This window comes from Taurulus bubalis (assembly GCF_910589615.1).
Source record: "Taurulus bubalis genome assembly, chromosome: 14".
NCBI classification, from domain to species: domain Eukaryota; kingdom Metazoa; phylum Chordata; class Actinopteri; order Perciformes; family Cottidae; genus Taurulus; species Taurulus bubalis.
In genome coordinates, this window is record NC_136602.1 from 21,440,613 (window position 1) to 21,467,447 (window position 26,835).

At 44.4% G+C, this 26,835-nt stretch overlaps 2 protein-coding genes across 2 annotated transcripts; both read right to left on the minus strand.

Moving 5' to 3' along the window:
- Nucleotides 1-13,222: 13,222 nt before the first annotated feature.
- pwwp2b (PWWP domain containing 2B) lies at nt 13,223-19,607 on the minus strand. The gene is made up of 3 exons (XM_079229795.1): nt 19,453-19,607; nt 15,552-17,286; nt 13,223-13,295 (listed from the first exon to the last, which is right to left on the minus strand). Exons 1-2 carry the CDS (start codon nt 19,590-19,592, stop codon nt 15,552-15,554), a joined length of 1,875 nt encoding a protein of 624 aa, XP_079085921.1. The 5' UTR covers nt 19,593-19,607; the 3' UTR covers nt 13,223-13,295.
- Nucleotides 19,608-20,678: 1,071 nt separating this feature from the next.
- On the minus strand, nt 20,679-26,666 carry LOC306747180 (leucine-rich repeat-containing protein 27-like; the record flags this gene model as incomplete). Its single annotated transcript, XM_079230200.1, has 10 exons — nt 20,679-20,792; nt 20,908-21,028; nt 21,677-21,750; nt 22,258-22,357; nt 23,100-23,240; nt 24,184-24,376; nt 24,873-25,025; nt 25,855-25,913; nt 26,166-26,296; nt 26,409-26,666. The coding sequence occupies 10 exons, from the start codon at nt 26,664-26,666 to the stop codon at nt 20,679-20,681; spliced, it is 1,344 nt and encodes a 447-aa protein (XP_079086326.1).
- Between the last annotated feature and the right edge of the window lie 169 nt (nt 26,667-26,835).

Below are 26,835 nucleotides of genomic sequence, written 5' to 3' on the forward strand. Positions count from 1 at the left end.
CTGGCATCAAGGTAGTCTGGCACTCATTATGTCCAAAAGGTTAAACCATTGTGATTCAGTACCTGAATCAAGCTCGTAATCTCTGATGCATATAAGGATATGGTCTGTGTTTGCGTGTGCGTGATTGAATGCTCACCGAGAGGCATTACATTAAGATATTCAATTTCACCTCAACTGTGGAATGGAAACATGGACGATAATTATTTCCGATCTGATATCAAATTAAACACAGATTGTGCCTGATTTAACTAGGGGGGAAATTAGTCGCTGCTCTGATTGAGGCTGAATCACAGCTACAGTCATTCAGGCTGACTCATTTCAACACATGAAGCATCATGTGAGAACAGTCTTACTGGATGACTTGAGCCGAGATGCAGGGCAGTGCTCTTTTCTCTCAGAGAGCCGTTGATTTCTTCCCCGCTGATAACTCAGTTGTGCGTGCGTGCGTGCGCGTGTGACACTCCCTCATCTCTGAGCTGGGAGCTGTCGATGAGATGAGTGGAAAAAACCTGTCAGAGAGTGTGGCGGCAGTTAGATACAACCATGGCCCCGGGGGAATTGTGGGTGAGAAATGTGTTGATTCTCTGCTGGCTGTCAGCTTCCTCCTCCAATCACGACAAAAAGGAAACTGTTTTTATCCATTCCAAGCTAGCTAACATTATAGTATTTTACCATAGAGGTAATTATTTTTCTGAGAAGTAGAAATATGACAGCGTTTTTTTTTCTGTCCATATTCAAAGTTCAACCAAAAAAAGATAAAACTACAATTTAGCTAGCATTTAATTAGTCTGCTACAGCTCCTCCTAGCTAAAGAAAGGCACTATCTAACCCCCGACAGTGCCATAGCTGTTGACTGCTGTCTTACTTTAAATAATATGGCAAGAATAATAGCTGTATTTTAGGTCTTTCACTAATAATAGTAACCCAGCATGACAAAAACATTTTCAGGCCAAAGTTAGCTAGCGCAGCAGAGAAGCTAGCTTAGAAAGTAGGTCGGCTCCCAATAGGCAGGTGTTGCACCAAATTCTGTGACCCATAAGATTCTGTGTCAAGAGGAGAGATTGTGGGCTAATTATACTGACACTGCAAATGATTATATCATATGGTCATGTATGAAAATTGTTATATTATTGATGGCATTTTGCTGGTCTATACCTACAGTGTTGTTATATTTAGTAGTGACACCGACCTTTTTTTGGTGACATGAGTAGTCACTAAAAAGAGACTAGTTGTATGGAAAGCCCTTAATGTGACTTTAGTTAGTATTGTTATATTTTTTTTATAAATGCTTATAGGCACAATTTAAATATAATGTACAGTTTGCAGGTTTAGAGTAGAAATGTCAGAATTTAAAGGTGCAGGCACTCGTGACTCCAGTTTTGAAATGAAAGGGTCCATATTTAAAGATTTCAACAGGTTGCTTTTTCAAAGCTACTCACAGCTTCCAACTAAGAAGGAATAATTGAAGCCTTAAAATTAAAGCCTTAAAATTAAAGTGCTTTGTTGGGGATAAACCCCCAAAAAGGAGTGAGTGTAGATTTTGAGAGAATGTCATTCTTAAACCCTCAAACCCTGAATCCTCAGGGACTCACTGACGTCACCTTGTAAATGGTTGAGTGTGAGAGGATGTGAGGGCTTGAACTGGTGTAAATATGAATGGGACAGCACTTTGCTGCAACATATCACGTGACCACGACTACATAAACAAATAGTGTACAATTGTGGGTATTTATTTTATACTTTTTATTTCCTGATTTGAACGTCTTCCAGGCTCTTTCCTCACGAGATCATTTTAAATAATCTATTTACTCGTTTTTGTCAAAACAGCTTCAATAACAAAACAAAACGCTTAAAATATTATATATAATTTCTGCTTGCATTCCTCTGATCTTATGTGTTTTTATGTTCCATCTTTAATCCTTAATGTTGTTGTGCAAATGTTATTGGGCTGAACACCCACATGCCTCTTTGTTTACCTTTTTTTTACGTCTCCATTCTTTGTTTTTCATTGCAATGAATTGTGGGTAATTCCCTTTGACAATATCGGCATCTAATGCTGACTCACGGAAAGGGTTCATAAAGGGCTCAAAATGTCTGCAGAGAGCCCTTAAGCACTCGGCGATGTGACAGTGGGACAGAACTAAACCCTCACAGAGTTAGCACCTCAAAGTCTGTGAGTCCATAAGGGTGGACATTGGGATTGGGCCGAGGGGTCATTTACACGGCGAAGAAAATCGCCTTAACTGCCGAGACTACGAGATTCTGGGACTTCTGTCGTTCAGGCAAAGTTTTGTCCAGTTTTTAATTTTTTTTTAAATAGCATGTCAAGAAATATCTCCATCAGAACATGTATCACCATCAAAACATGTATCACCATTTTTTCCAGTGCTAGAGCACTGAAAAATATCATAATCTGACTTTCAACCAAAGTGAGTGTAAACAATTCTAGAATGCACCAGAGGGAACTGACAATCCCCCAAAAAATAACTTGATTTGACGGCCCGAGGCACAAAGCAGCAATTACAGTCAAAAACATTGCGCCTTGTTATCACAAAAGTACCCTTCGCCTTTCCTCTGTCTGGATTTGTGTAGATGTTTCACACAAGCGAGAGATTCCTCAATGCGGCAGTGATACTTAACCCTCTTTAAAATGCCTGAGTGTTTCACATGGAGGGACAGAGATAATGAACATGCGGCTACGGGTATAAATGCATGCGTTGGCATTTCCTCCCTCCGGAAACACGGCGCTCAATCATGGGCCTGAAAAACACTGACTCATCAACATGGGAGAGAGAGGATGAAACGGAAAGCAGGAGGAACTTCTAATTTGTTGTGCGCATTTATCCTGTGTCAGATGTTATCTTGCGTGGAGCGTTTCAATTTTTTTTTGTGTGTGTGTGTCTTTTTTACGTGGTCACTGAAACAGATGTCAGTGAGCTGTGGTTGTCATTCTCCTCAAGGAGCTCCAGCTGATGCTGAGCCGCCATACAAGGCCAAAGAATGTCAAATAGAAGGGGAGGGCTGGCATGGAGCACATCTCGGGACGAGCGCACATTTACTTTGTGAGCTCGCTAAGCGCAGACCTCCACATGTGCACACGCACGCAGAAATATTGAAGAATCAACAGTTCCCAGGCCTCGGAGGTGGAAGCTATGCACACTCAGCTGCTCTGACTTACAGTAAGCAAGTAAGCTTCTTGGCTTAACCACAAACCCGAGTACAGATCTGTTTTCTTTCCTTCCAGGGAGCTGAGCTAAGAGTGTTCGCAGAGAACCCCCCCGAAGCGCTGGAGGTGAATTCTCTTGTGCTTGTACAATGTGATTTCTAATCGACATGGGCTGTTTGTGTTCTGTACTGAGGCTGCAGTCACACCACACGGCCTCCAGGCCTGGATGAAAAGCCGCTCATATCGACGCTAAAATAAACTGCGATGCATAGGAGCGTTCAGCGGTGTAAGGGATCGGTCATGCCGACACATTTGGAGACAGTGCATTTAGGAAGTGGATCACTTCCGGAAGGCACTCATTTGAACTTTGACATTTGGCACGGCTGACCGTGAGACCTCCGGAGTCAAAAAAATGAAGGAAGTTTAGTACAGTAGCAGTGTCACACAATCCACATTTAGATAACCCCGCTCTATACTCTTTTATTGTGAAAGGTAAGTATCGAATGGAGTGGGTCTGGTCAACACCGACTTTCTCAAGGTTGAAAGGAGTAATACAATTTGCCGTTTACAGCCCCTTCAGGAAAGGGAGGCACAGAAGAGCCACGACCAGGACTGAGCTGGGCAGACCGGGCAAACCGCTGCAGTAAAATGAGGGGTTTTTTGAAGGCTCCTCGGAAACACTACCACTGTCGTCCGTAGGGGCCACCATAGAAATAGCTAACTGTAAAATGCCCTCTGTTCAAAAATGCAAGCTACCTTGACTGTATTTAAATAAAAGTACAGTCAAGGTATAAATACAGGAGTTATTATCAGCAATAAAGTATCAAAAGTACAAGTACTTGCTTTGCAGAATGGCCCCTTCCAGATGTTATTTTATATTTTATATCATTGTATTACTGTCATGTATGCATCAATGCCTGAAAGTTGTAATTGGTCAAAGTCGATATACTAAAAGATGATATACTGTTACGTAGTTAATCATAAAACAAAACTACATAAAAACACAGGACTTTTACTCAGAGGACCGGGGTTCGTGTCCTGTGTGAAACCAAAAGTTGACTGATTTTAACTGACGACGTAATTAATTGAAATAATTAAGAAGTAGGGTTGAGATCACGTTTGGCTGATGTTGATGGAATTTCTGGAAGACAGTAAAAAAAAAAAGACCATAAAAATAAACTCTTTCCTGTTGGCCTCATCACATCTGTCTAGACATGACACATATTTTCTGAGAAACTGAGGTCCATCAGGTTGTTCACATGAACCCCTGGCAACCAATTCATTTTGGCACCTGTAGCAGCCCAGCCTCAACCATTATCACAAGGCACTAGATCCTCCGAGTTAATTAGATTGCAGTCTGTTCAGAGGAGAGAGTGTTGGGAGCCATCCGGGGCTCCTGTAAGAGCCTGTTGTGGTGTTAATAGTCCTGGATTAGTGAGACAATGGAGCTGGTGCTGGGATCAAGCTGTGAGGAGGCAGGGTTCACAGATGGGATCAGCTGCAGGGGTCTGTCTCTCTCTCGCTCTCTCGTTTTGAGATCTGTAAACCAGATTCCAGTACTTGAGCGTAAGGTTCATAGAGGAGAACACAATCTGTGTGTGTGTTTGACTCACTGCGTGTGAGTCGATGATCTTGGAATGTCCTCTTCCATTGTGCCAGATGCTGCAATTCGAAATTATAGGCAGATAAAGAAGGGCTGGAGGGCACACATGGACCGGAGGATAACTTTGAAAAAGCCAAACAGAAAGAGATACCGGCAGATAAGCAATGCAGTAAATACCACAACATGTGAGGAGAGAGCGCGAGAGAGTGTGTGTGTTGTGTGTGTGTGTGTGTGTGTGTGTGTGTGTGTGTGTGTGTGTGTGTGTGTGTGTGTGTGTGTGTGTGTGTGTGTGTGTGTGTGTGTGTGTGTGTGCGTGCGTGTGTGTGTGTGTGGTGATTTTAGAAGAAGAAAACACCGGAAAAGATGAGGCATGGAAGATGACAGATGGTGCAAAAGGTTACATATTAAGATAATAATAACACATGTGATCAGAGCGTGTGCCAAGAACTTCTACCCCACCTAATGTACATATCACCCTCCAACGCATTTCTGGCTGGTATGTGTCAACCTGTTACAAAGCTGATATAGTTCTCCGGAGAATCCTTTGATCAGAGGAGGTTTGGTGGGGAATTAAATGTCACCCTGTCAAGATGTGACAACATAATCAAACGTAGAAATGTATTAAGCGCTGCCCACGTTCGGTGGGTTAGGATCCGCTCATGGCTCAATGAGGAGTGAGGAAGAGAATTCTGCTCTGATTTGTGCCCACATGATATTTACTTCCAAAAAATTACTAAAAAAAGTCATAGTTGTTGTGACATTTTACTCAAAACCACAAATGTCAACCTCTTGGTCGCACTAGAGGAAAAGTCAGTCAGCAGCAATCATCCTCTAGGGACCAGGAATGTCTCTACAAAATATTATGGCAATCCATATGATTGTTATCGATATATACACATATAAACACTATATAAACACACATATAAATACACACTAAAAGGTTCATGCGACTTACATGTTTGCTCTATACACCGTAGACACAGCAACGGTGAGCAATTAGGGGTTACATGTCTTGCTCAAGGACACAACAACATAGACTAACAGCCAGGCATCGAACCAAAGACCCTCTGGTTGAAAGACGGGCGTGCTAACCACTGAGTCACAGTCACAAACTGACCCAACCGACTTTCACTGGGCAAAATGTGTGATAATCAGTGTCTTGAGCAGAAAAGTGAGTCTGCGGTGAAATGACTGTTCTGGTTGGCAACATGGGCGCTGAGCAAACACAGAGGTGTGGGAATTGCAATGCCTCTTAGAATTTCCTGTTCTGCAAAAGCACTTTAACGTTGCAGAGTGTGTGTTTTTGGAGATGACGGTGTGTGTTGATATGTTAGAGGACAAATGGCAAGAAATGGTCACACTGGCAGAACACCAGCAATAGTTATGCGAGTAGACTTTCAATTGCAGCCCACAATTTGTGTATTGTAGGAGGGGCTTAGACAATACATATTAAACTGTGAGTACTTTTTAATCACTCTGTACATATTCTCAAGGCCTCAAAAACAGCAGTGCACAAACTAAAGGGTGATGTCACAGTGTACTTCCACTTCCACCTCAAAATTGCATGAAAGTTCCCCATGATTTTATCATCATTCAAAGAACATAAACATAGCTGTTTGGGTACACCATGATCCCCAAGCCTAATTTCAACTTTTGTTTCTGAGCAACAATAATGTATACTACATTATCTATTATGAGCACTATGAGCAAAACTATTACTGTACCCTGCATATATATTCTACATATATTCAATAAACACAGACTGTGTAATATATTCAAGTCAAAGTTGTCTACATCAGCAAACCTTCTCTTCTTACACTCACATACAGTATTTGTCTTCACTTCAAATATGACTCCTTACTACCACTGCATCTTTTTCCACCTTCTCCAGTCCTGTCACATCGGTTTCTACCTAACAAAGCACGTATTTACCAAGGACAACTTAGAATGGTTCTAATGGAAGCTTCAAAAGTCATGTACAGCCTTTTTCCCCCCCATATAAGGTCAAACGTCACTCATGCTTGAGCCTCTTGCATTTGAACATTTTAAGATGCAGTTTGCTCTCTGTAAATCCTACGTGACCCTTTAAACACTTCACTTTTTCATGCCGCATTTCCTCAACAATGTACATAAGTCCTAATGGTAGATTCTATGACTGGCTGTTACGCAATCATTAGCCAGTCAACTCGTATGATTATCCTGTCATCTTGTTTTTTCATACGCACGCCACAGACTCTCTCGCTTCCTTTGGCGACCCTGGCGGGGTTAAAACCCTTGAGGATGTTCTGGCTCTGTGGACAGTGGAGGAGGTGGTGGTAAACAGGAGGTTGAAAACCAAAGGAAAGAGAAAAGGGCCAGATAGGACCGAGGGGAAGACGTTGATGGGCCATCATCTACTGTTAATTCAGCGCGATGATTCACATCAAGTCTACATCTTCAAAAAGTATTTTTCACCAAGAGGGAGCTGAGAAATCGCTCGTGATTTCCCCTTTGCTGTATGTCTGTGTATGAGCGCCCATCCCCCTTTAGTCACTGCATTGAGAGCAGGCAGGCTGGGGAAGTTGGGGGCAGGGCGAGTCTCTTTCTCTCAGTCTCCCAGAGCCTGCTGACAGCTGCTCTGGGAGGCCTGGGGCCCGTCGCTTACTGCCGGGCAGAACCACAGCCACATCCTGGAGGATTCAGCGAGGAACTCGTGCATGTGTGCTCACGGCCGGCCGCAACCTGGAGCAACCCGAAATAAAAGTGGCCTTGACAAAGACTTAGGTCTCTGTGTTTACTCAACCTGTCCACTTGTGTTAATATTTGAGGAATTCCTTGTGTGGCTGCGTGGGCTGGGAGAGGGACAGGACACACAAACGTGCTGTTTAAAGGTTTAAAGTCCATCATAACCGGCGGCTGCTTCCTGTCGGGGGCCCAAGCTGTAATTAACCGGGTCACACGTCTTGACCTACAGGCTGTCATGTCTGATGTGTTAACCGCGCCCAGATTCCTGAGAAATGTATCTACTCTCTTCCTGGAATTTTACACCCACTTCCAGACTTCTTTTCACTTTTCAAGCCAAAATATTGAAATAAATGAAAGACAATGGCACACATGTATGAAGCGTTTACTATCCTTATTACATTGAAAAGGGAAAGAGGGACAGCTAGCTGCTACCGGATGTAAATGAGGCATTGAAGTGCCAAATGATTAACTTGGATCAATAAAACAATGAGAAAAAAACTGAGAAATGTCTCTGAGGCATCAAGGACAAAGGAGGAGACAACCCTCTCTGCTCATGCACAGCTCTGGACACGCGCCAAGGCCTTGCTTTTGAAGCCACCGTGCCGTTTGCCCGGCGTCTCCGGGGACAGGTGGAACACGTCAAATAAACAGAAACACGCCAGGCTGGATGGGTCTCATTTTCCTCATGACCACATTTCCACACACTAAAAACAAAGGCATCCTCTGTGGTATTCAAGTGGAAGCAGCATCCATATGTGTGTGTGCGTGTGTGAGACGGATTTTTATCAGTTCAAGTGTATTGTTCAAAATGATTATTTATGGACGTCCCTTCTCTACGGAAGCCTATTTCCACCCAAAAAAACCTATGCGAAAGGTTTGCGGACTAATATCGCCGTCCCCGCACTGTTGGCTGCTAGCCACTGGCTCAGCCATCGCCATGTTGAGAGCTCCCTGTGAAGGCAATAGATATGCTCTGAATTTGTGCACCTAGTCAACTCATGCCGTGTCAACAATTTGACTCACTAAGTCATGATGTTAATAAAAAAAATTCATGCAAAGTCAACATTTTGACTGATTAAGTCCGAAATATAACATTTTTAAAAAGCAGAATTCCGTACATCCAGTCACTTGGTAACTTGCTGTTCTCCAGCTCAACCAGTCTGCTTCGCTGCATCCTTTTCGCGCAATTCAAGTTCCACCTAAGTTCCGGAAGACCATTCCATTAACATTCATGTTACTCCAAACACGGGACCACCCAAAGTGCCTAATCTGGGGTATATAGCAGACATGTCGTCTGAACAATGTTAAGGCAGGTTTACTTTTCTTAGCCATGGCTCTCTTCCTGCGAGCATCCCCTTCCCACAGACAGGCCAGGCTTCCTCCACAGTTAATTACAGCCACAGCTTGCATCAAGGCATATCGTTAGCAGTAATTGCATACGGCATCCCGTTGCCATGTGCCTCCCTTATTCTTTTTTTTTGTCACAGATTTACGCTGCACTGATCCATGAAGGAGCAGAGCAGCACACCCCTGCGTAGGCTTAGAACTGGAACGCGGTGGATGGAGGGGAAGGAGCGACGTAACTCCAGGTCCTCTGTGCACGAGCATGTGCTCAAACCTATCGATACAGGTCAGGGGTTTCAGCAGTGGCGGACCGTCAGGGCCTGCTAAGCCTTCTCTGCTGGCCTAAACAGAATCACAAAGTTATAGCTATTTTATAATTTAATTGTTTTTCACAAATACAATACATGTATTATAATAATTTTTCCCTATTAACTTATTTTCGCATTGCACAAGCTCCTGTCTTGTCTGTTCCTCAACTTCTGGCTGCTCACGGGCGGCTTCGCAGCTGGTTAAGCGCTCTGCTTAACACTCTGCTTAACGCTCTGCTTAACATCTGCTTAACATCTGCTTAACGCTCTTGTCAAATCAGATTTCACCTCTGTTTCTCTCTATAGTAGAAAAGTTGGTTAAACTACATGGTGACGGCCAGCTAAATAGGGTTCTGTACGAGTGATTCTTCACAGGGACAAGGACCTCAGCAGCAGCAGCAGCATCCTGAATCTTTCCACTCCGGTACAGTAGGTGGCGGTATGCACCTAGTCAAGTTGGTTGTGATCCTAAACTGAAGAAGAAGAACTTTCTGCAGACTTTCCCCATTGACACTGGGTGCATCCCAAGTCTTTAAATTGTCGTTTCCTTGCTCCTCGATTGAACCGGAAGTGATTCTGCGCCGCCATATTGACCATGGTCCCAAAGCTCTTATTCGGCTCGGAGGAGTGAGGAGCGAGAAGGGGGGGCCATGATCGAGGAGCCCCGAGGGCAGGCTTCCTGAGGGCGTCTTTTAACGCTGGACGCCCTCCAGCATTAAAAGACCCTAACCCTAACCATCTGTTATTTGATTGGGTTACACTGGGTTACAGGGATGACTGAGAGGCAGAGCATGTTTGTTGTGTAAGCACGTGAAAAGGTGGATGTTTTTCCTATCAACAGTGGGGGTCGGTGTGTTCCCTCCCACTCGCTCGTGGAAGTGGTCGGTACACCTTTTAGCCTGTTTTGTCTCGGCGGCCTGTGCAGATGGAAGAGACACCCGCTTGTAAAGTGGACTGCTGCAGTATGCCACCAGGCACCGCCTGTACGGGCAAAGGGCTCCTGGGGGTACGTAACCTCCAGTTGGTCGAGTGCTACAGAGTGTTCTCTAAGGGATCTCCACGCAGCGTAATATAAAGGACAAAACGCACGCGAAGCAAGAAAACGTCTTCAACAACTCCCATGCAGTATTTTGGGGAAGAAAAAAAAAATACACCGCGAAGACGTAAAATATGAGCAGATTCAGAAAAGCGTGGGTTCACGAATATCCACAGATACTAAGAAATAAAAAGGTCTTAAAAATCACGGATAATGTCGCGATTAAATCTGAGCAGACATTTTCCTCCCCTCGTAGGGGAACTACAGTGGAAGGCAAGATTCATCATGCTGCACCAGTGGCGGGCCGTGGTATGTGTGCCTACGCCTGCTATAACAGCAGGCGAAGGTACTTCATTAAAATATATAAAAAAATGATAATACAAAAATACAATTTTCATTTAAACTTTGTGATTCGAGAAGGCTTAGAAGGCCCTGACGGCCCGCCAAATGCTCTGTGTGTGTGTGTGTGTGTGTGTGTGTGTGTGTCACAGCTAGGTTCAGAAAAATGCAGAGGGGGCTCCCTCCCTCCCCTGAGCCTCACCTGCCTGTCTGGTGGACCGACTCGCAGCAACAGCCACGGAGACAAACACAGACTCGGATGGCGAAGACTTGTCAGCAGTAGATATAACAACACAACTGTAATAAACACAGATGGGTTTATCCTAAATGTAAATCAGGGTTCTGTTCTACAGGGGGGAAAAGGGTCACAAAATACAAACTCTATTAAAAAGGAATGATTTAACATTTTTAGGGAGAAGCACTTCCATGAGAAGAGAGACAGTTAACTGAGCCGTGACCGAAGACACAACTTGAGTCACCTTTCAAGTACATATTTCGCAGTATTAAAAAAGTATTAATTTCTTACCACACTTGCAGAATGTTGGGGGACAGATTCAATGAAGAATCATCAAAACTGAAGACATCCGAGACATCCTGACTTTTAAGGGTTGCTATGGGCAAGAATCACAAAACACTGGATCCTACATTTATCGTAATACAACTAGGATCTTTCCTTTAGACCCCACGCTGGTTGATGCTCACTTCTTTCTAAAGGTTTTTTAGGCTTTTCAGTGAAAATCTGTGAAATCTAAATAACTCTGACTTTGCTATCACATTTTTTTTTCTTCCATTTTGGGACACCCCCTCCAGTCATAGAAGACACAATACAACCGTTTGCACAGATTGAGTTGAATCATGGCGTCATGGACACCAACGACCCGAGCAGATACCAGTCAACTGTTCACCAACTCTCCCGAACGTCCATGACAAAGGGACTCATCCACAACAGCGCAGGTATTGCTTTATATTTTATTTTATGTACAGTACATGTAAAAAAAAAAATTAAAAAAAAAAGAAAGTAGGCAATAACATTGACCAACATGGGCAACAATTAGACGCCAATGTTGCTCATTCGCCGGGGAAAATCTAGACGGCCGTTCCCCCCCCCGCCCATCTCAGGCATACATACATACATACATTGAGGCTCTCCCGCTACTTGTTGCGTAAGGCTGCCTGGAAACTAGCCGTGCTCAACAGCAAACAGTCAAACTGCAATGGGAGGGGTGCGTTACCCGCTTCCCCGGCAAACACACTTCTCTCATTTACAATCAGTGGGCTAGTTTCCAGCCTTGATTGGAACAAAGTGTTCCCAGACAGGTGGAAGGGAGACTGGCTGGCTGACTGGCTGGCTGAGCAATCGTCGGTACATCTTTTTTTTTTATAATGCTTGACAGCCATGGTCTTTTGACTTCGCTGGGCCCCCCTCCCCCTTACTCCAACAGTGCTTTCAACACAAAGGTCACTAAAGGTCAGTCTGCTTTTACCAGATGACTCAATAACTGCAGGCTCCGACGAGTAACAAGCTTTTTTTCAGCGCACTCAGCAAGTTGAATTCACAGTATTCTTACAGCATGTTATTTTTATTTTATTTTTCTCCTCCCCAATGTCACTCATAAAGCTTTAACTGACAATGCATAGGGGGCACATTTGTTCACCCAGGTTTCTCCAGTGGAAATGTTAAACAAGGATTTTTGTGTGTGGCAGATGAACAGAGAAACGCACCCCAAGTCGAATGCGAGAATACAGCGTACACAACCATCCGTGTCTGGTGTCCCCAAATTCGTACAATAAAATTAAATGTAAAAAGAAAATGTTTTTTTTGTATCTCCAAGGCCGTGGAGAGTCGACCACAAAGACTTCTGAGCTCCCCTGCTGCCTGTCAGGGCCATAATCTCGCAATAGTGTCACAGACAGTGAGCTTACAGCAGGCCACTAAAGGTACAGATAAAGTGCTTTTTTTCTTCTTAAAACATGAAGCTTTAAATAGTTAGTGATGTAAAAAAAGGTTTCTCAGGAAAACAAAGAGAGATGGAGGGGGAAGATTGCGGACGTGAAGTTAAAAGTGAAATGGAAGAGAGACGGAACAGGATTCTGGTGAGGAATAGAGTTCGGTATAAATACATCCACGGATCCAACTAATCCGAAGGCTACGGGGATGGAATACTGAACGCTAAGGGGAGCTGGAACACTCACTACCGTCTCTGGCTGGAGCCGTTCACATTTTCAGAAATAAGAGGATTCGGGGTAAGACTTTTTAAAACCGCGGTCTAGCGGCTCATGTCCAAGTGTGAGAGGGAGGGGGGGGTATTCCTTTGAAGATGCCACCTGCTTCCTCTGGCCGGATGAGGACCTGGACCTCGCACCGACGGCGAGGACCGTGGTGATGACAGCAGCAGACGGTGAGGATTTGCGAGTGTCGCAGTAAAAGGGTGGATCATAATGAACCGTTACAGATAATAAATACATTTTGGGTCCTTGTAGTGTCGTTATTCGGCTCTATTGAAATATAATTAAATCTCAAAAAAAAAGAGAAAAAAAAGCAGGAATAGTTCAGCTCATAATAGATGCCTGGCCGTTTTTTATTTTTATTTTTCGGCTCCCTTATCCAGTCTCAACAACACTCTACTGTGGCAGCCATTTTTCAACCAGCCTTGTGAGAAGAAAAAAAAAAATAGCTGTGGCAACCACACGTACTCCCTTCTGGCTCTTGATGATACAGTCTGAGAATTCGGAAGAAGAAAAAAAACTTGATGACCTCTCTTTGGTCCTCAGCCTCTACACAAGAGAGAGAGAGAAAAGTAAATGAGACAATGAGCAAACAAGGCAGGTGATGAATCAGGGTGTGGGTAAATTCTTAACACTGTGTACAAGGCATGAGAGAGATACGTGAAGACATCTGGTGGAGAATCATCTGAAGATTGCGGAGCACTGTGAAGTACGTCAGCAAGCTTTTCCAGCTCGCTGAAACCCTCCGTGTGGCTGACTGAGCAAAGAAAAACATGTCCTTTATGAGCTCTGGAAAAGAGTGCCAAATAAAAGGTCTGAACCCCTCACTGTGCATATTCCTCTTGGCTACTGAGATACTCCTCTTGGCTACTGAGCTCATAACAGAGTAAAAAGAAGGGTTGGGAGCAGCCCGTCTCATATCACTCAAAAGGCAATATTTAACCTCAGAGTGTGTGTTGAGGACCTGCTGCTTGGCAACACGAGAGAAGAAACCAGGGGGACAAGCAACTGTATGACAGTGTGCTAGTCGAGACATAACGTAAAGCCTATTTTCATGCACTTGCGATGCCTAATACCATTTGAATTACTTTTATTGTGCTAAAGCAGTGCTGTCTATTTAACAAGCTATTCCTGTTGACAGTAAGTAGTACAGCCTGTGCCCGCATTAAAGCTGGAAAGAGCAACGCCCAGTCCCAATACAACCACAGCACGGGCCTCGACTCTTCTCTGCAGACTGAAAATTAAGTTGTTCAATTTTACTCATGTATATGCTAATACCACCATGCTACAAGGTGCTAGATATGAGATGAGGGGCATTTAGAATTCCCTCAACATGGTGGCGCCTGAGCTGACGGCATTCAGCTAACGGTGCTAATGGCCCCAACAGTACAAACTACGGCAAGCAAGTCGGGAACTCCTATTTTCTTCAGCAATTAAACATTTAAAAAAGACAACCAAGAAAACTTGCTAGCGAGTTCACACAATTATTCTACGGTGCTCCGCCCACAAAAATATATTACCATGTGCACAAACACTACTAAATACACACATGCACTGGCTTTTAGCTAAAAAATAACTGGTTTAGAAGATTTAGCCCCTCGTTTGTTTTGCTGCTTTGAACACAGTAACTCCTTTATGACATAAATGTAGCTGGTGTCCTCGAGCCTGGCACGCCTAAACAAAATATTAGTTTAAATAAACAGGTTGGTGCAGAATCATGTTCACTCTTCTCGCATCCCCCCCCTCCCACTACCAAAATGTGAACCATATTAACCATTTTCAAAAGACATTTTATGATCGGGATGGGCAATAGGATCTGAAATGTATTCACAATTCAAAGCCATGATAACGACACCTTCGTGCTTGCAGGGAACATCGTGATAATTCTATGCGCTGAAGATTACGACTCTCAGCGTCGACCAAAGTGAGGAGCATTTTGAATAAACTTGATTAACACCTTCATGGCATCTCATTCGATCTGCAGGATATTTTAGGGCATGGAATGCCATTAGGATACCAGTGCTCTACGATGCAAACCTTTCAAGTGACTCTGATTTCTGACACCTTAGCTGGCAAAATACAGATTTGCAAAACTCAGGCGTTAACAAATCTTTCAGGAATCTTCTACTTTCATTCACATCATATCAATAATTGAAGCCGTTTAAGATCTTCGTTTTGACTCCTCAATTTTCACGTGCTACTTGATCCAAATATGAAGCTACTGCTATTTCAACGTGTCAGATACATATTTAATAAAAATCTGCTGAGAAACATATTTTTGATCATCTATACTGAAACTCTTTAATGCTGAGACTTTAAGTTACTTTCAAAATGTGAACGCTAAAGCTAAGAAAATACTTGGTTAGAGATTTAAAGAAGCGGCCGATTGGATAACTGCAAAGCCTAAAAATAAATTAGCAGTTTGTCCTTAATTAGGTTTAAGGTATAGCTGACGTTTCACAACTCTTTAGTTAAGTCAATTTGCCATGTTGTTTAATGATAATGAAAAAAAGAGATGGATGTGATATCCACCTTAAAATAAAACAGTATAGAAAGCCAATGCTACAATGTAACATAACACATTATACTTCTTGTTCAGGCTACAACCTGTGAGAAGGAGGAATGGAATCAAACATATCAACATCACTTAAACTCGGCAGGTGAGAGATCAATAATGTTGGTTATGGTCGTTTTTCAATTCATTACCCAGCCCTATTTTAAGTCTTTGACAGCACAGGGATACATTTATCGAAAACAGATGAAGTGATAACAATCACATGTAACGTCTAACTGTTGTGAACTGACCTACGTGTCGCCGTGGGATAGCAGCGACGTAATCTCTGGGCTCATGTGACCCACGGCCTTGGCCGCCTCCAGGATGGCTCTCCGGTACATCCCTTTCTTCTTGCGGTTGAAGCGGGACCTGAAGAGCTCCCTGAAGGGCGACAGCTTGGCAACGGAGAGCTGGGAGGTGGTGGGTGAGCCGAACCACGCCACCTTCGCCTGGGGCCACTGGGCCTCGCAACTGGCCGTCTCCTGCTTGCGGGTGCCACTAATGCTGAGGACACGTGCTGGCCACCAAGGGAAGCCGTGGATCTTCCCCCACACAATGTCGCCCACCGCCACGGCATGGCCCTCCTCGGTCACACACTTCGTCATGCTGCGGGTGTGGAGCCGCACTGTAAGTGGCGGCACCGTCTTGCAGTCCTCCTGCGCCGGTACCGAAGATGAGGTCACAGACAGGTCTTCGCCTGGCGCCAGGTCGCACAGCTCCGGCGAGGTGCCGTCAGAGCTGAAGGACTTGGACTCGTCTAGGCTGTCGCTGCTGCAGACAGACAGGCTCGACGAATCAGCTTTGCGCTTACGGAAATTGATGAGGAGGGTGAGGTCACTGTGGCCACGCTCCGCCTCCTCTCCCGAACTCCCAGACCACAACTCCAGCGAGTTTTTACCTTCCCCCGAGTCTTCAGAGTGGGGGAGGCACGGACCGGGCACCCTGGGGCTTTGTCTCCTGGTGCCTCCTACAAGTTCTGCCTCATACTCAACCACACTCTCCTCACCCTCCCGCTGAGGGGGTCTCAAGTGGATCTTTGGAGAGGGAAAGTCCTGACCCACGGTTGTAAAAGGCCTGGTTAGTTTGAGTTTGGGAATGGACACTGTGAGGCCGGACCTTGTGGCATCTAAAATGTGCCGCTGCTCCTTGGTGGGGTCGGAAAGTGTCTTGCCATTTTCTCCCACGCCGTTCTGCACCAGTTGTTTGGGGCAAAACGGCTTGACTGAACCGTGGACTCTCGCGGGGATCTTCATGACCTCCCCCTTGCCCTGTGGAGTGCTGTAAGAGATCTTTATGACAGGACTGTGGGGGATGACGTCACCTCCAGGGAACTTCTCCCCTTCAGTGTCCCCCCTTTTGTCCTTCCTGAGTCGCTTGCTGTCAAGGCTGTTGCCAGTTTCACGTCTCTTAGCGTCCTTGGCTGTGACGAGATCCTCTTTTCTCGACAGCTTGGAGGGGGCATCCTTGCCCTCGCCATCTTCGTCGCTCTGTAGTGCATTCTCTTTTCTAGAAGTCTTGGAAGTGTTGCTCATTCCATCTTTGCTGTCCTCGTCACTGTTCAGTGTGTTCTTGCATTTTTCACACAGTATCTGCCGCGGCCGCAGGCGGATCGTACTCATGGTCATGCGTCCGGGCTCTCGCGTCCGCCTCTTCTTCCTCTTGATTGGTCGCGGAGGGGGCTGAGGTACCCATTGGCTGTAGCTGTGGCGCACCCATAAGGGCGGAGGGAAGGGGGCTCCTTCAAAATAAGGAGGGTAAGGGGTCTCTCCAGCTGGCACCGGTGTGGGTACAGGGCAGAGAAGAGGCGCAGTAGGTGTGCCGCTTTCTGGAAGAGTGTTTTCATCCTTTGGTCTGTGCGTAGCCTGGCTGGGAGATTTGGAAACCGGCTCCTCACTCAGAACTTCTGGGACTTCTTGACAAACCGGTGTAGATAACGAGCAGTCCCCGGGTTTTGCTGTGAATTCTGGTAAACAGAAAAGCCCAGTTCTAAGAGAGGGGAAAAAAAGGAAGAAACGATAAATGATGTGTTAATGTGTGTCTCATTGAGCTTCATTTGATTGCTTCAATGAAGTTGGTGCAAGCCAATGCAAACAGTCTTGTTACACATGACAAACATTTCTCAAATTTTTCAATTAAACATTCTCCACCACAAGAGATGCTGTAATGCCGTGCTTGGATTTCACTGTGTCAGATAATCTAAGGCCAGTGGGACAGCACAATTCCAATACCTTGCCGTTTCAATTAAGCCAAAGAGAAAAATAGCACCCAGATTGGTTCCTTCCCTACGAGTGAAAACCTATTTTACCATTTTGATTTGCTTTGGACAAACTGGCACCACTCTCCCCGTCACCTGTATGCTGAAAATTCTTTACGCGTGGGGGTTGGGGTCTGCAAGCAGCCAGGCGATTATCTGTCCTGCTGCCTAAGGCAGCAAAAATGTAGCAATAGTATCACTGACTGATTTTATGCTTCTTTTTTTCCTTCTCATTCTCCAGGCTCAAAAAACATGTCCAAAGAAGGCCCAACTGCCAAGAAGTCTTTGAGAGGTGGCTGGCAGGCAACAGTAACATGGCTGTGCTGCTTTAGTCAGGAGACAGCAGACAAAGAGACTACAGGATGCCCAGGAACACCCCCCTCCCCAACAACTGACTGAACAAAAACAATCCCATGAATCACTCGGGATTCAGAGATGTAAGAGAAGGAGCCAGGAGATTTCAGGTTTTTTTTGCATCTGGGGCGAGATTATTAATTAGCGCACATTTGGGGAGCCCTGTGTGTCCCTCCCCAGGAGAGGCAACCGGCAGGCACCTCCGAATTAGTCTCTCGGCGCTGCTTGTTCTCTCACCTTTTTGAACCGAAAGGGCCGCCTGTGACAGGGAACAGGCAGTGCTCGTTAAGGACAAGGACGCAGCACATGACCAGTCATGATTCACGGCGCTGTTGTCCGTTGTGTACAGTGTAACTAGAGACGCAGAGATCTGCCTGAATGATAGGCCCGAGGCGTTGGCATTAAAATAATAATAATCTGTGGGAGACAATGATAGGAAATGTATTGCCACGAGCTGAAAAGGAAGAAGTAGTCAAATTTTGTCAGTGAAAAGGCCTGAAATATGAGCCTATTTTAAGTTATTCCAAGGCCTGCCTTTTCCCATTTGGGTGGGTTATTTTCAGGACTGCTTGAGCTCTCGCATGAAAAACCATCTAAGCATACTGAGGGGCAAAGCTGGTCAGATTCTGATTCTACTCATCTATAAATAGTCCAAAGCCAGTGTCTTTTAAGGTGCACAGCACCAGGAGCAGCACAAGGCTTACAAATGTGACACACAAACACACACATACACTAACAGAGGCAGATAAGCCATGACACTGATTCATGTCAATTTTAGTGAAGGCTTTTTCTTAAGGTTGTTTCATGTTAAAAGCATTGTGCCTTCTTGTTAACTGGCAAGATGTGGGCCTCTTTCTTGTCAGGCACAGAGTCCAATATGGTCACAGAGTCTCACCAGAACCAGGTTCAAAAGAAAAAGGCATTCCAGTTGGGATCGAACGAATCCCACATGTATCTTTATTGCCATTTTTCATTGTTTCTGCAGATCAGTAGAGGCTGGATGTGAGAGAGGCCATTTGTCACATCAGCAACTGTATTTCAGATTGAAACATTCCTCAGAGAAAATGGGCACACAATGCAGTGGCATCTGTGCGTATAAACGCATCAAGATGATTTACAAGAGTTGTGTTGATCCACGGCCTGCCCTTGTACTGGGTACGTTGTAGCTACTCTGTATATGATGAGGCTAACAAAAAGCTATATGTGAACCCATTGACATTAACTAGTTATTATTCAAGAGGAGTAATTTACAAACCCATCAGACGGAAGCACTATGTTGGCATTCCGTGTTTCACCGTAGTAAAATAATGCATTTGTCCATCTCAGCGTGAGCTAAAATGAAGTCAGTTTGCCATTAGCCGACTAGCTAGCAGCTAGCTGGCCTGTCAGTCTTTTGTATAGAGGCCCAGTTAGCTAGCCGCTAGCTGACGGCTAAGCGGCTAGCTTCGACTCGTTAGCATCAAAGCTACATTGGCCGTTACCCGAGTTGAGCAAATTAATTGCAAAGATACATGTGGACAGAGAACACAGGAAATAACACTCACTTCTTGTTGCAGTCAAGTAATATCCCCGTGTAGCTCCTTTCTCGGTAGGTCAGCGTCACGACCAGTGTATCGTTAACTATTTGATCGATAGTGACAGGTACCCGAGAGCCGGCCCGCAGCTCCTCGGCCACAGCCTCCATGTTTCCCGGCGTCAAGTGTCCGGCTCGGCGGTGCTCTATCCCGGCCAAGGGAGCCACGGTCGCGTCGGCTAAAGATCCGTCTCCCCTTCGCTATTGGAGCAGGAGGCTACACCAGTGCATAAAATGACGCCATCACCCCCACCAAGTCAATTACAACAGCACTGCCACCGCTGACATCACGTTCCCTGTGCAAGAAGAGCAGAAATCTCTCAATACAAGGCCTACCCTCTCTCCGGCTCACTTTGACTTGTTTGATGCCATTCACAAGCGCGGGGATGCCTCCGTTTTCCATTGCGAGAGGCCAATGGCGTTTCGCTTCAAACTTATAGCCAATATGCTGAACATTTGATTAACATTTGATAAAACATTTGATGCGTTTTCGTAATGTTTTGTGAGCGTCGTGATATTTTTTACAAATGTGAAATAAACATGGCCTCTAAATATTCCTTGTAATGTACAGCCATCAAATACTTTCACGAAAGCATTGAAGATTCTAAAATGCCCATTAGGTCCTTCATTTGGATGCAGCACTTGAGACCTGATGCAAATACCCACTATTAATGTCAATCGGTTGTATTTATTTACGTTTTACTTGTTTAAAAAACTTTAAATAATATGTAAGATCAAATGTGAAAATAAATGGTTTCTCAACTTTATCTTATACATTATAATTTAATTGATTCCCCTTATATTTCAAGCCTTGTTTAGTGGTATACCATTGTGTGGTGGTATTTCAGATAATTGACGCAGGGAATATGAGTCTTATGTATGCTATTATGTCTTGTGAGTCAATCAAGTGAACAGCTTAATTGCACACCTTAAATAGGTGACGTACCATACTGTGTACATATTTTAAGGTACTGTATGATAATGAGCTAAGGTAAAAGGGGAAAATGGAAAATGGAAACCTGACAAGGTTGTTCAATGGAGAGGGTGTCTTGCGTAAGAACATTTCAAAACACTCACTTAACTGTTCAGTAACAGCATGTGCTCTTTATTTTTTTTAATGATATGAGCAGTGGAGTAAATATTCATAAAGCAATTAGTCTTTACATTGAATTCAATACCACACAACTAAAATCCCTGCTATTTGTCAATGAAACTCGGCCAGGTGTCTCCAGTGAAGATAGTGAAGCACTTTTCACAATCTCCTCCCCAATTCCTCTTCCTCTCCAGGAGCCGGGCCTGCAGCTTCCTCATCTGCCATTGTAAGTGGGGAGGGAAACAAAAAGAAACAAAAACAAATATGATCAATAACCTATGAGTTTGATATAGATTGAGTTGTGTTGTGTGAATAATGAAGGGAGGGTCAGACCTCCTCCACGTCTATCTCTGACGCTGCCATCTGCTCGGTGGTGGTGGCCCTGGGATTCCTGCGTCTCTCCTGCATCTCGTCGACGCGGTCACGGATCCGCCGCTCCAGCTTGCGGGCTGATCTTGAAGGGCCAGGTCAAAAGGTCAAAATATCATACCGAATCATATTCATACTGAATATCTAGTTGCCTAGGTATGTCTGGTGGTCTCATAGCCCTTATGTCTGGTAGCTGATTAAATATGCGAGCCTCTGAAGTGACTGTTTTCTTCTTATTTAAGATTAATCTGATCAATGCAAATAGAAAAGTCTGAGGCGTACAATCAAATCTAATTTGTCTGTTCTTTGGGGCATGGTTTTGCTTAAGGAGAACAAAAGAAACTGCTGATGTGGGTGCACTGTCTCTCTTTATCCACAAGGGGTCTCTAGCTTTCCACCTTCATCTGCTCACTATGGGAGACAATGCCAAATGCCATGTGGTGGATACTTTAAGACCTGTTGTCCCTCTGTCCCTATGGCTCAGGAGGCCTTGTGTCGCTTTTCTATAAACCAAATGTCCAACATATCACAAATGAAACAGGCTCAGTAGCTGACATTGGTAGAAAACATGCCTTATCAGTTCCCCCTTTTTAAATACAACAAACTAACTAACTAACTAACAGAAACATATCAAAGCAGCATATCTGATTCTGCTTCTTGTACTGGCTCAGGTTTCAGGTCTATGTGTGCTCCTTTTTTCTGGAGTTAGGCAGTGTTTTGGTCACCCATTTACCTGGTATCCTCACAGTCTGGGAGGGACAAGGCGGACGCCTGAACCACACCAGGTTTTGAATCTGTTTCTGCTTTCTGTAGCAGAGGAAGAGTTGGTGTTTATTATCCTGTTGCCTTGTTTTGTCAAACTATTATACTATTATACTACTATATTTGATATAGTGAATATTGAAGTAAGTGGTTACTGGCAAACATTTTACGCTACACTTCCAAGCTGAATGCGTAGAAATGCAGCTGACAGTCAAATTACTCAAAACCATCCATCTGCATCGTCTGTGGTTCATGCACATGTCAGCTTTGACAGCTATTTGCTCCGAGAGCACCGACGTGGCGCTCTCCATCGCGCTCTCCATCGCGAGCACTGCCATCTGTTGCCACCTTCGACAGCGCTGCCCTCAAGGATCACTGACACCGACTCCGGCAGCGCTGCTACCTGAAAACCTAATTTACCAGCATCTATGTAAATGTCATGTACCATAATCATTGTTATAGTGCCCTGCTCAGTTTGACAGAGGTGGCGCTCTACTGCCCTCTTGTGGTCGACAGGCTGACAGAAGTGGAGGTGGTTTATTCCACAAATACCTCTTGGTTTCTTTGTTCCGCATGCTTCTTCTGCCCGGACGTTTTCTTCTCCTGGGGGATCTTGGCTTGTGTACGCCACTTCCGAAGAGCCTCTTGGCTCCTGTGGGAGAGCCAAATAACAATATACTGTAATAGATCCATGTCAAGGAAAAGGGTTCCTGGGCTATTATTGCTAAATGGTTGATCATTGGTTATTCATTCTTTACATTGTGGACATGGGGTGGTTCTCAAAGTAAAGGATGCATTCTTCCAAGTCCTGCAGAGGACCTAGCATTCAGAGAGCAGGAGGAAATGGCGTGTTTTTTTATATATTTTTTACTTTACTTTGTCTACTTCACATCAAAAAAATTCTAGGAATATTGATTTTGCACTTATCAAAACAATAAAATAATTCAACATATTTAGGCCTAATAAAAATAAATACAATTAACAGGGATTTTTTTGTACAACTCTTATAATTTATAAATATAAAATAAATAATATCTCTCTTCAAAGCCACCAGACTTATAAATAGGAATTGTACCTCGCAGTTTGTAAAACACGATTCATTAAAACTCGACAGAAATAAATATTTTGATGGATTGCTGAGGTAAAATAACTTAACGTTGACAAGCATACCCTCGTGCCCGAAAGATCCTTCCTTAACTTTGAGAAAACACCTTTAGTCTGGATTCCTTCCTGGGCAAGATGCCAATTGGACACAATAAAGCCCCACTTCATGAAACCTTGTCTAGTCATTTAGTGATTAAATGGTCGAAAATGTAGCGCTGTGGACAGTGGAGAGGGTACGTTATCATACCGGAGTCTCTTAATAATAATAATAATAATAGAACTGAACTCACTTTCTTCTCTGCTCCAGAATAGCCTGTTTCTCTGTCAGCTCCTTCATTGCAGCCTGTCTCCTTTCTTCTAGCCTCTTCCAGTGCCGAGAGTCAAGCAGGGGGAGCTGGGGAATCACACTGGCCTTGGTGGTTGCCTTTTTTCTGGTGGATAAATTGAACCCAAATGCTTTATTTTCATTACTCTCTTGAGCTCTGAGCCCAGGCGTAGATAGCCTGGGAGATTTTTTTGTTTTTATTACTTGGTCTCTGCAGAGAGTGCCATTAAAAAGTGTTTTGCTCTCCTTTTCCGAAGCACCGTGCCACACGCAGCTCCAGTCTTCATCGCAAGAGTTTATCTACTGAAACAAAACCAATCCGTCTCCTCTGCCTGGCTATCAGATAGAACAATAACACTTTACAATTCTGTTGCGCACTATATCTGAACAGGTTCAACACATTTTATGGCCAACTGATATTTGCTGCCTGGAAAACACTGTAAACAACGGCAGGGGCATTAAACAAGTAGCTCTTTTTTTCTCTGTAAAACCCATTTGACGCATTTGATATGTATCTGGCTGAGGCAGTGTTTTTGTTTATTATTTTTTGAGAAATGGTTTGACATTTTTGGAAATATGCTTATTTGCCACTCTCGTGTGTGTGGCAAATAAGCAAGTTAACCGGTTAGCCGGTTAACTTAGCATAAAAGACCAGAAACAGCTAGCCTAGCGATGCCCAATAGTATCACCTCTGGAGCTCACTTATTCACATATAATATTTTATTTGTTCAATCACAGTGGTGATAACCATCCCACAAAAACATTGTGAATTGCCCTTTTTAAATATGAAATAAACAAACAATGTATCACTAATTAATCAATGAGCTTTAGAGATACTGGTTCCTCTTGTTTCAGGTCTTTATGCTAGGCTAAACTAAGCTGAGCTAAATTAAGCTAAGCGTCTTCTGGCTTCAATGCACAGATACGAGAGTGGAACCAACCTCCTCTTCGAACACCCTGAATAAAAGCTCACTAACATATCCCAGAAAATGTCAAAGTATAATGGCGTAAAAGCAATCTCGCGTCAAAAATTGAATACTTCTACATACCGTTTTATGGCGGGAAGAAGGCGGGACTTCGAGTCTCCATCTGCCTGCGGCAACGAGCCCAACTCTGACTTGTCCAGCAGGATCATCCGGTGTCTGAGGTCCCTGAACCGCCGCAGCTCGTCCTCGTCCACCGACTCCTCCACGCTGGACACCATCAGCTCGGAAAGCTGGAGCTTTTCCACCACCGGCAGCTCTACCGATGAGAAGACAATGGCGGCTACAAGTCTGATGCTGGGGCCGCCAACACTGGCGACAGTCAGTGCTGGCTGCAGCTGGTCGTGGTGAGATGAACACGACGAATAGAATACAGAGTTCTTCTCCAACTGCAGCATATTTATGCCAGCATTTCACTAACAAGTTAGCTAATAATAGCCTGTAAAACCTTCCCTTCTTACTGCAGAGCTGAAAATGTGTTTATAAAAAATAAGGGTCTGTATGTAACTTTTACCTACGTGTAGGATTGGACTCTAAATATTCCATGTTATCGTGGCGGAAAAAAGGTTGATGACAACGCAGAATCGGTTTATATAAAAAACTAAACTTATTCTCTAAAAAGCAGTGGAACCAGGGCATGGAGCTATTTTTGTGGCTAGCTGCCTTATCTTTGACAAAAACAGCAGATGGCCAGAATGCTCGTGCACACTGCACACCTTGCTGCAATGTTCAAAGTTAAGGTGCCTTTGAGTCACCTGAAGGGCTCTTCCTTGCGCTAACCGGCCGCATAGCCATGGCGCTCCTCAGGTACTGGAGGATACTCCACAGCCCCTGGCTCACAATGTGTTGCGGAGGGAAACGGATGGGGCAGTTCCTCAGGTTCAGGCCTTTGAGGGTGATCACATTCCCTGGGAGAGAAAAGGAGGCGGAGAAAGAATCCATTAGATTAGTTTTAAATTTGGTTGCTGCTCTTATCTAGATTAATTTGAGTGCATTAGTATTGGGATCTTACACACTATACATTCCCAGATTTCAAGCATTAAAGTTACGACAAAGACCATTTATTTTGTGTTGGCCCCTGTGGGCAAAAGTGGAAGTGTTTCCGAGCGCCAGATTCCCTTTAGAAAACCCTCATTTTACTGCAGCAGGATCTGACAGTGTGACCAACGAAGTCCTGGTTCTGGTCCCCGTGCCTCCCTTCCATCCAGTGGGCCCAGCAATACGGCCGGGGTCTCCTCAGGTTGAAGGCGGTAGCAACACCAGCTCAGGTCTGTCCACGGTGGATTGGAGGCCCCGCTGGAGTCTGAACTGAATGTTTCTGGAGAACTTGCATGATTTCATGTGGAATCCAACCCGGTGGCACCGATGAAAAACATTAAGCATAGCTATGTAGATAGTCAATCTTCTCGCTGATGGTCTGGTTTACTTAGATAGGTCATATTGAGATATCGGTATGAAATTGAGACCATTTTAGAACCAGTTGAAAGTTCCTCACAGTAACTTTAATGTACTGTACATGGAAGCAGCCGTGTTTTAGCCACAGTTTTAGTTACAACAGCAAAGAGAAGAAAAACATGTAAATAACCGATTGTGTATTATTTCTATAAATCTAATCTAACCTAGCTCTAAACTTGCTGCTAGTGAGGCTTATTGAAAGTGATGAAACCAGAAGACGCCTTGTCCCTTCAAAGAGCAGAGACGTCGCTGGGTAGAAAAAGGTTACCGAACTCCCCTTACCCAGCTCTAGTGGAAGTTCTGAGATGGGGTTTCCTTCCAGAAGCACCGTTTTTAGAGACCTACGTGAAGACAAAAAAATCACAGATTGTTAGGGAGTGTTTAGTCCTCAACTGAACATGAGCAAATTGTACAAAATATCCCGAAATAATCTAATTTCGCCACACTTTAGAATCATGAATTTGGTTTCCGAATCTACAACTAAACAGAACACAAAATGTTGTGAAACTGGACAAAGAAACATACACTATACTCCCAAGGTGGATGGAATCAATCAGCATATATCTCAAAGAGCAGGTCTATAAGTAACCTACCTGTGCAAGCCAATTTTGTCAGGGAGGGATGGAATTTGGTTATTCCTGAGATCCAGCCACAGAAGGTTTGGCAAGCTGATGAACATTGAATCTGGGACACTGGATATCTGGTTGCCTTCAAGATATAAATACTAAAGATGATACAGCGAGCGGTTAGAATCAATAGATAACAGAGAGAGGAAATTGTTGGCCATTGTAAACCACTGCAGCGCGTGTAGCCAGACAGGTGGTGTCAAAACTGACCTTTAGCAGGCTGTTTTTCAAAATGCTCTCTGCAACATGCTTCAGCTGAGTTCTGCTCAGATATACCGTCTCTGTTGAGTAACACTTAGGAGGCTCCTGTTGCTCGGCATCCTCCAGCAGAAGGAGGGGGGTCTGTGGTTTGACATTGTTGTTCCCAAAGACAAAGCTTAGCTGCAGGTCAGGAACCTCCTCCTCCTCCTCCTCCTTTTCTTCCGGGGGGGACACCGGCGAGGTGATGCCAAGATGTCTAGCGTCCATTGCTCAGGTGTCTCTCTGCGTGGGCGTTTTTGCGACCCGAATCTGAAGATGAGAATCCGTTTATGCAACAGCACCCTCTGCGGAACATCCACCAGAATCATCAACAAACTACTATAAATCCAGAACTCAGCTGCCCGTCTGCTCTCCTACTACCACACCAGAGATCCCA